The sequence below is a fragment of the Peromyscus leucopus genome, chromosome 6 (assembly GCF_004664715.2).
Source record: "Peromyscus leucopus breed LL Stock chromosome 6, UCI_PerLeu_2.1, whole genome shotgun sequence".
NCBI classification, from domain to species: Eukaryota; Metazoa; Chordata; class Mammalia; order Rodentia; family Cricetidae; genus Peromyscus; species Peromyscus leucopus.
The window spans coordinates 17,359,316-17,370,010 of NC_051068.1; the positions used below are offsets into that span (position 1 = coordinate 17,359,316).

Here is a 10,695-nt window from a genome sequence, read left to right on the forward strand (position 1 = left end):
TTACATTGGGGACAAGGTTTTGCTTTTGTTTCTACAGGAGAAGATAAGCTGTGGGTACCATCAAAATTGATAAAGGTTCGATTTGAACAAGAGAGACCTCTTAATTGAGGAGGTGATAGTTCATCAACCAGCATGAACATCCAATTTAAACTATCTTGTATCAATAACACATGCCTTTTCATTTAATCAGATAATAACTTGTCAAAAGGAATCATCCCCAAAATTAGTCTTGGGGAAAGGTTTTTGTTTTTGTCTTTAGGAGAATGAAGGTTAAGAAATCTGAAGAACACTGGACAAATGAGACAACTGAAGAAAAGGGACAAATCATCTATCCCAAGAAACAGAATGAAACGGTGTATGGGTATATATTATCTAAAAAATTTTATGTCTTCCTAAATGTTTGTTTCTGCTTTTCTCTAAAGATTTAACACTATTGGTTTCTAATAGTCCCAGTTCAATTAAAATTTAAAACTGACTTTGGAGTTGGAGAATGGCTCTCTCCTTCTTTAAAATCAAGCATGTTGTTAAAAGGTAAATGCAAACTCCCTGTATCATGCCAGAATAAAAGAGCCATCTTCTGCTATGGTACAGGACAAAAGCAAAATTAATTAAGGGACTATTCTATTACTAATCTCAACTCTTTGATTCTATTCTGATTCTTTAAACTTTTCTTAAAGTATAAATTTTATATCAAAATTTACAAGATTAATATATATATATACATTTTAAACTTTGTTAAGATATGAATGGTCACATGGAGTACTAACTAATTCTAGAAAAAAGGCTAGCTGCATATATATGTTTTTGTGTTCGAGTCTCTTATCAGTTTTTCTGCAGGAAATCACGGCCAGGCCTAACATCAACTGAAGTCTCCAGAAAGAAGATGGGGCCCCACAACAACAACAATTCCACGTGGACAATAATAATATCATTAAGCTGACAAAACATCATCCATAGATCAGCTTTGAACTACAAGGTGCTCAGAGCAAATTTGAGATGACTAGCTGAGATGATCCAGTCTCAAAGACTACTTGAATAAGGACTTGAGATAAACCCTGAACTTTGGCATTATACACAGACTGGATAATGAAGGATATAGTTACCTCTCCTAGAATTTGACAATTAACCTAAAATTTTTCTTTCAGGATAAAGAAAACTTCGCCCATACCCAGCAGGAAGCAATTTTAAGAATACGATGCCCACATTCCCAAAGAGGTGGTGTGGGTGGGTGGTTTTTTGGTCTTTTTAATGGGTTTTGGGTCTGGGATAATTTTCAGTATTTAGGGGGGTTGGTTACAAGTTATTGTCAAGGGTTAGGAAAACGGCTAAGCAAAGGAGATTAGATTTAAGGTTCTTGTTTAAAAAAAAAAGAGAGAAAGAAAGAAAAGAAAAAGACAATTACTAGTTTTAAATACTTTACATTGGATTGAATTGTTTTATATTGTATACAAATTTGAAACTGATATTGTTAGAAAATGCTATATGTATATTTATAATTGCATTTATACCATTCATTTAACAATGTAATGCAAATTTCTGATCCTTGAATGTTATTATTACCAACTATTAGGATATAAAGAAATGAAAGTTAGTAGTTAGACATTACAATAGAACTTGTAGTCATATTAGATATGTTTTAAAAATTGAGCAGAGATGTTTTAGACAGGTCATCTTCAAACCCTTCAGAGATCTATAGAATATGGCATTTAAAATGTTTTAATAACTTAGAAAATTTTTCTTTTTTGAGACATGTCGGCTCCTGGCAGTACTAATCTACTTCAGAGAAAATATGGGCATTGAAGAAACTACATATGGAGCCAACTTTCATTTTGGCAAAAGTTAGCCACTGGACAACAAAGTATCCTCGAATCAACAGGACAAAATGGACAGACAGATCACGAAACAAGGGACTACTGATTCTTGCCAAAACAAGTGTGGTTATGGCTTTATCAAAAGGCATCTTCTGAGGCCAGGACAATATGGCCCCATCCCTGAAGTGGCCTTGGCATCCGGAAAAGGTACGGTGCCCTTTTCTTCGAAGGCAGCTTAACAGGCAGAGGGCCGATGGCTTCTGTTGTACAATGGAACAGCAGCTGAAAGCTCATGCCTCTCAAAAGTAGACTGGCATTTAATAGAGGGATGTGGAGAAGAAGGGGATGCTGAGATGAAGCCATATATACACAGCCAAGAAGAATGGACAGCTGAATTAAAAAACTGTCAACAATTTCCAGAATTTAAAATCCTGAATCATGACAGGACACTAGTGGAATTCAGGTGTTTCTGGTACGTGGACTGCTCTCACCCAATGTGAGGTTGAACTGTTGACCTTGTGTACATCCTACTTCACAAATGAGTCTGTCAGATACACTAAGCCTATAGGCTGAAGATGATGCCCCAACACTGCAGAGAAACCTCAGGTGACTGCCCAGGCAGCTGGCTGTTTCTGTCAACTCACAAAATTTTTCAGAAGTTGTTTGCATGCACTTCCTGTTTTTATTTTTGTTAGCTAATTATTCCCTTCTTGGGTCTCTGAGGGAGTTGAAGATTAGTTAGTTATGGTTGAAGATCAGTTAGTTATAGTTGAAAATTAATTAGGATAGAAAGTGCATTAGATACATCTTGGATTTACCAAAATAGGATAGATAATGGAATTATTTTCTCTGATTTGTCAAATACCTGTTTAGGTATTTATTACTTGTATATATTGTATATAGTTATTGTACTTTTGTATATAGTTTTTCTTTTGTTAGTTATAACCTTTTGCTTTCTTTTTCTTTTTATTAAAATAGAAAAGGGGAAATGTGGTGGTAATCTAATTGTACTGAATTATTATTTTGATTGTATGTTAATAAATATAGTTGCCCGGGGGTCAGAGCTATTAGAGCCATAGCAAGAGTGTGGCGGTGGTGGCACACGCTTTAATCCCATAAGATCTCTGTGTGTTCAGGGATATAGTCAGCATTGGAGACATATGCCTTTAAGACCTAGGGGGCTGTACATTCAGACAGTGACGAGGCAGTCATGTGTTTGGGTTTACAACCAATGAGAAGGCAGAACAACATACTATAAAAAAAAACGAACCGACAGGAAGTAGGTCTCTTTTCGAGAAGCTGGGACAGCAGGAGGAAGGGTGAGATTTTAGCTCTGAGCTCTGACCTCTCGGCTTTCTCTTTTACATTGTTTCTGTGTTTCTTATTTAATAAGATGGTTGGTTACATCTACATACAGGGACTTGTAACTGATGGGGAATGGGATCACCTTCCCATGGGGCTGAGCTAACCTTGAGCAGAAAGGAACCTCATCAAAATAGAAGGAGCCATGCCAGTCACAACTTGGGAATCTTTTTTGCTAATGGTTTCATAAAATGTAAGTGACATGCGACTTCTGGATTACTGTGGCATAAAACAAAATGGAGATATCCATAAACACACAATGAATATAGACTAGAAAAAGGTGGAAATCTCAGTTTCTGTCCCAGGTAAGCAAGGCCTGTTCATCACCATGTGAGTGAGGGCTCCTCAGTTCACTTGGACCTGCAACACCCTCCCCTGTCACTGTGACTAGGCCTGTGGTTGGGGAAGAGGCAGATGAATAACCACCATAGACAAGCTGCTGTGGCTATTTCTGTCCTTGCCAGGCCCACGAACATATAAAGAAACATTATCTACTTGTTACAAATGCTGTCTGCTTAGAATAAAGAGGAGTGAGACTCCAACATTCCAGGGCTCCTAAACTTTCTTCTCAGGCTGCTGAGAAAAGGATGCCCTGATGAGGGGACAGAAGACATCCTGAGACCCAGAGTTACCACATGCTGATGCCATACTCCCTGAAGTTCTAGAGCTTTAGGAAAGACTATGGACATTGGCCTGGTCTCCCTTCACTTAGGGGGTTTCCCACCATACCCCAATGACCACTCTCAACTTGGATGAGTTGAAATCATGAATCTTCTGCCTCCACTTTCTGAGTGGTATGATTATAGTCTTGTGCCACCATGCCTGGCTTAGGTGGTTTCTTTTCATTTAGTGAGTCATTAGAATGGGGGTGCAAGGATGATGAACAGTTACACTTAACCATATTCAAGAACCACTTATCTCTGTGAGCCTGGGTTTCACTATCTGTAGTATAAGGACAGAATTCTGCCCAGGTCCTTTGATAAGTTATACAAGAGTCAATGATAAAGAAAGACAGCACTGCTCACAATGGGAAGACAGTGGACTGTAAGACAGGAGGGCTGATGGGACCCTTCTTCTTTTACAGGAGTTAGGACCAGAGCCTGTGTCCTACCTACACTTAATCAGCCAGACTCAGTTACTCATCCTCAATAAGTGAATTAAAAGAGCCAAATTAGTTCACTGTGATGTGCTATAATACAGGTGGTCTGCAGACAAGATGGATAAATCTCACTGATGTTTTAGAAGAACCTAGTCTATTTAGTGAGTTCCAGGCCAGCAAGGGAGTCATAGGGAGACTGTTCTTTAAATTTTTTTAAATGACAATAAAAAAGAAAAAAAAAAGCAAATTTATCATGAAAATCAGAAACATGGTATGTATTCAGTATGACCAAATTGGAACAGTGATGAAGATAGAATTTAACTATTCTTGTCATCCTGTTTTGATAGAAAACAAAAGGCATTACACAAGCAAGAAACCTAACCAAACCATACAATGAATTTCTACCCATCCTTTAAAGTCTCCCTCATTCTTAGCTTCTCTGTCTCCTGCAAGGTATTGTTCAGGTATGGTGCAATATGGACTCTGTTTTTCCCTCCAGAATGTTATTGTAAGAGAAATTTGAATTTAATTCAGTTCACTGTTTATCTAATTGTTAGCCAAAGGGAAACATAAATGTCTCTTTAGAATATCCTAACTATCGTCAGGCAGTCAGGTGAGAGGGATAAGATGATGACAGGCTAGGGACCACCACATGGGAGGATGCAGGGTGCTGTCAGTGGCAGCTACACTGTAGTTGCCAAGAATAAGAAAAGAGTGGAAGACCTGGAGGTGGCTAACCCACCACAGCTGGGTAGATACAGAGAGCACAGGAGGAGCCAGCTTGTCCTTGGGTAGACCCTGATCATTGCCCTCTGGCAAGTTGATCCTCTGGCTCTCACATTCAAAACTCCATCCCTAACAGTTCACCCATAATCTCTTTGTAAATGCCTGATTGCATTTATAGTGACTTCGGTTTAAACCTCAGGATCTCCTGGTAATCTGGATTTCATCTGGAGTCACCATCACTCAGGGACACTAATTGAAGGTTTTGAAGACATTAAGGAAACAGAATATGATGCCATTCAGACAAGTTGGTCTTCATGCCTCCAAGTTCCTTTTCTTTCCTTACAGGAAGCTTAAACTCCAGCATGTATACACAGAGGCAAGACTCATACACCTAAATTACTTTAAATTCTTTTAAAAAATAATATATACATGAAGAAAACCTTTTTAACAATCTGGGATCCCAATTATATCTGTCTTTTCACTATTTGCATATCTGGTGTCCTAGGAGGCCAGATAAGGCATCAGGTTTCCTGGAACTGGAATTACAGGTACTTCTGAGCTATCTGATGTAGGTGCTATGAACCAAATATAGGTACTCAACAGGAGCAATACTACTGAGCAAACTCTTCAGCTCCCCAATATGACATTGTAATGCAGAAGATGAAAATGCTCCATTACTCCTTCTGTCTCCTATCACTTGCATATGATGAAAGTCCCTGCTAGATGGTTGTCAAAGGATTTCAGTCAGAGTATATTGAAAATTTTCCATAATTTTAGATATGTTTTTGTATTCTTTTAAGACAGCCATGGCTGCCCTGGAACTCATTATGTGGACCAACCTGACCTCAAGTTCAGAGAAATTGGCCTGCACTATCTCCCACGTGCTGGGGTTATAGGGATGTACCTCTAAGCCAAGCTGAGATATGTTTTTACATGGCCTATATTTGAATCAGAGAATTAAAGGACAAAATAAGAGTTTACAAGGAACCAAGGATGTTTTGGCAAAAGGCAATACTTTTTGAAATTTTATAGTAATAATTTAAACTGGCAAATCATTCCATATCTTCTCAATAATAGGGTTATTTTCTTTGCTTTGCTAATTTCACCCAATTAAAAATGCTTAACTATGTTTGTATTTTTACCTGAGCCATGTTAACTTTAAAGGTGTCTATTATCTACTTCTTCTATGTGAGTTTTAGAGAAGAAATCCATAGTGCTGTTTGGCTACACATGAACTCAATGGCACATAATTGGGTTTAAAAATTATTCATGTATGTGCTGATGTAGGAGAGTGCATATGCCACAACCCAAGTGAAGAAATAAAAGAAAAATATCTAGGAGTATTATGGGTTTCTTAGAGATTGAATTTAGGTCATCACGCTAAGCAGCAACTCACTTTACCAACTGAGATAATTCTGTGGCATTCATTTGTGGTTCTGAGAGAGTGTTATGAAAAAATGTTTAGTCCTCAGAATAAACTAATACATTCCAAAAGAAAGTGATATGGGTATACTTATTGCAAATAAGATTTCTTATTCAAATTGCCCTGTTTTCCACTATCCTTTGATGAAAGCATGTTTACAATTTGAAAAGAAAACAATATTTTAGTTTAGAAAACATAGAAAAACAATTTATATGTTTCAACTAATCTTATTTAAGAATCAGAGATGTGCCTCAGTGGGAAATGTCTGTGCTAAGTGAGATTGACAACCTTATCTTGATCATCATATGAATAAGGAAAAAAGGAGTCCTCACAAAGTTGTTTTCCAGTCTCCGATATGTGTCATGGCTCATAAAACTGTAATCATCTCTCTCTCTCTCTCTCTCTCTGCCACTCTCTCTGTCTCTGTCTCTGTCTCTCTCTCTCTCTCTCTCTCTCACACACACACACACACACACACACACACACACACACATACACACACACAATAATTTTTTTAAACAAATTTCATTGCCATTACATTATCTGGCATCTCTGGATAATTTCCTTAGAATGTAGTATTTCAAGATGAAGTGTTAAATGGATAACTAATGGGGACATGAACATACATAGAACTTCAAATACTATATACATATCCATAGTGATCAAGCTATATTTTGAAATATACAGCTGATTGCTGATTATTCTACTTTAATACATCTCTATCAGATATATGAAAATGCAGCTTTGGATACATATGAGGTATTTAATGTTTTTTGTATTCTCTTCTATTAAGAATTTTAACATTAACATTGTTAAAACATGCTAATAAAACAGCATACATCGGGGTACAATATTCTACCCTTGGACTTGTACTCAAGAGGGTGACACATAAGCATCAAGAGTTTAAATGTATCCCTGGCTAATTACTGACATTGAATAATAAATTTCAAATGAATTTGTGAAAATATGAAGAAAAAAAAAGGAAAACTCACCACCTTTTCATAGACACCCTTACTTGAATAGTATGATCACACACTGCCTGATATTTAAATAAATAGACCACTTCGATAATGGGCATCCCATTCTATACATTGTAGCAGAAAAATACCTATTACTAAGTGAAAACACAACAGAAGATGAACAGAAGTCAAAGAAAGAATATAAGAACCACAAAATACACTTCACTAAAAGGATTTGCCACACATATAGCACATTGTAGTATCTACTTCAAATGTTGCCAGATAGAAACCACAGTGCAGTCATCTCCACAATCCGTCTGGAGTGAACATGGTAAATAATTTACTTCCTTCAAGGTTATGATGGAAAAGAGATGAAACAAGATATTTTCTTGAAACTGAAGACAACTGTGATGTCTCCAAAGTCCTTACCAAATTGTTTACCCGAATAGAGGTATGGTGATATTTTATTTGTACTGAAATGTGATTTTATTTGTATGTTAATAAATAAAGATGCCTGGGGATCAGAGCTAATAGCAAGCCATAGCAGAAGCTGGGCAGTGTGATGCATGCCTTTAATCCCAGCCCTTGGGAGGCAGAGCTAGGCAGATCTCTGTGTGTTCAAGGATACAGCCAGCATGGAGACACATGCCTTTAATCTCAATACTAACCATAAAAGACCTGCAGGTCTGTATAGATGGGCAGTGATGAGAAGGTCATGTGTTTGGGTTTTAAACCAATGAGTAGGCAGACTAGAAAGTCAATAAAAGGGACAAACACACAGAAAGTAGGTCTCTTGCTGAGGAGGACAGTTTTTAGCTCTAAGCTATTACTCTGACCTCTTTGGCTTTTAACTTTACAATTGGCTCTGTGTTTTTTATTTAAAAAGATGGTTACATCTATATAGAGGTATGAATTATTTCCTATTTTCTGACATCAAGATAATATATGAAGGCTTAAGCATGTGTACAGGGTGAGAGACAAAGGCAAGCAGTTAAGAGAAGGTCATTCCCAGGACAAAGGTTGGGTTTTTGACAACTTCCTGTAATTCCTGCTAAAAGGAAATTCAAGGATCTAAACTTTTGGGGAATCAGCATGCACATACCCACACAAAGACACACTGACACCACATAACTAAAATTAAAAATAAAAAAACTTTAAATAATCAGATTTTCACTCAAGAACATTTTTCTCTTGTAAGCATTTATTCCTGTAACTCAGTTGTTGAGGCATTAAAAGGCTTACTTACAGAGTTTTTCTTCATCATGAACTGGTTCATGTAACAAAAAGCAAGCACATATGCTTGAAGTCAGAGAAATCAATCCTTCTTAGTTGATGGTATCATTTGGGAACATATATGTAATGCTCACCCTGCTGGAGAAAGTACCTCCCTGGGAGTGAGCATGACAGTTCACATCCACACACCATTTCGAGTTCCCACTTTCACATTCATGCCAAAGGTGGAAGATGTGAGTTCATAGATTTCTGCTTTAGCTGCCATGTTTGACCCTTGTTGCCATGCCACTTTCATGGTTATCTTGGATCCCTCTGGACCCAAGGGCCAACTTTTAGTAAGTTGACTTACTTTGACATAATGTTTTATCACAGCAACAGAAAAGGCACTAATACACACCCATTAAGTGTTAAACCTGGATGCCTTATTTTATGTAATTGAAGAGAACTGTAGAATAGAAAAGTGCTACCTCATCATTTGAGTTTGATGGTGCAAACAAAATAAAGAGGGACATCATAATGCTTGAACAGATAGGTGACACTTGTCAGGTATTTTGTCCAGAATAAACTTGTGTAACTGAATGTAAGTCTGTTGGGTAAAGATCTTCCAAAACCTTTATGGCCAGATTTCCTTGAGTATTAGTTTTCTCAGGCCCTTAAAGACTATTGTAAATTGAAAAAGCTTTAAGAGACCAATTATACACTAAAAGTTTTACTCTTGTATAAAGACTAACAGGAAATGCAAAACTTTGACACACTCACTAATTTTATAGGGTTTCTCTGCAGTATGAATTTTTTCTCATGACTTCAGACTGCTGATTCATGTAAAGGCTTTACCACATTGATTATATTCATGGGGTTTATCTTCAAAATGTGTTCTTTTATGTATTTGAAGATGACTGTTTCATAAAAGGCTTTATCACATTGTTTATATTTGAAGGGTTTCTCACTATTATGAGTTCTTTTATGTATTTGCAGATTACATTATTATGAAAAGGCTTTATCACTTTGATTCTATTTGTAGGGTTTCTCTCCAGTATGTCTTCTTTCATGTTTTTGGAGATGATTGTGTCGAGAAAAGGCTTTATCACATTGATTACATTTGTAGGGTTTCTCTCCAGTATGTGTTCTTTTATGTACTCTGAGATTACTGGCATATGCAAAGGCTTTATCACATTGATTACATTTGTAGGGTTTCTCTCCAGTATGTGCTCTTTCATGTACTCTGAGATTACTGGCATATGCAAAGGCTTTATCACATTGATTACATTTGTAGGGTTTCTCTCCAGTATGTGTTCTTTCATGTATTTGGAGATTATTGGCACATGCAAAGTCTTTATCACACTGATTACATTTGTAGGGTTTCTCTCCAGTATGTGTTCTTTCATGCATTTGAAGATTACTGTATTGTGAAAAGGCTTTACCACATTGATTACATTTGTAGGGTTTCTCTCCAGTATGTGTTCTTTCATGCCTTTGGAGATGACTGTGTTGATAAAAGGCTTTATCACATTGACTACATTTGTAGGGTTTCTCTCCAGAATGTGTCCTTTTATGTATTCGGAGATATCTGTGTTGTGAAAAGGCTTTATCACATTGATTACATTTGTAGGGTTTCTCTCCAGAATGTGTCCTTTGATGTATTCTGAGAGTTTTGAGTTCTGAATAGGCTTTATCACATTGATTACATTTGTAGGGTTTCTTGCCAGTATGTGTTCTTTCATATATTTGGAGATTACTGGCACATCCAAAGTCTGTAGCACATTGATTACATTTGTAGGCTTTCTCTCCAGAATGTGTTCTTCCATGAATGTGAAGATTACTGTGTTGTGAAAAAGCTTTATCACATTGATTACATTTGTAGGGTTTTTCTCCAGAATGTGCTATTTTATGTACTCTGAGATTACTGGCATATTTAAAGGCTTTACCACATTGATTACATTCATATGTTTTCTCTCCAATATGTGTTCTTTTATGTATTTGATGATGACCATGACTTGTGAAGGCTTTACCATACTGATTACTTTCATTGATTTTCGTTCCAGTACATGTTCCTTTAAGTATTTGGAGAATACTGTTGTGTGC

At 36.8% G+C, this 10,695-nt stretch overlaps 1 protein-coding gene across 1 annotated transcript in view; it reads right to left on the bottom strand.

Annotated features, from left to right (window-relative positions):
• LOC119088245 (zinc finger protein 844-like) overlaps positions 1 to 10,625 on the bottom strand; it is a 20,177-nt gene extending 9,552 nt beyond the window's left edge. Inside the window, 1 exon segment of the mRNA XM_037207276.1 lies at positions 9,594 to 10,625. Within this exon segment, the coding sequence (XP_037063171.1) occupies positions 9,594 to 10,625 (1,032 nt within the window).
• Positions 10,626 to 10,695: the final 70 nt, after the last annotated feature.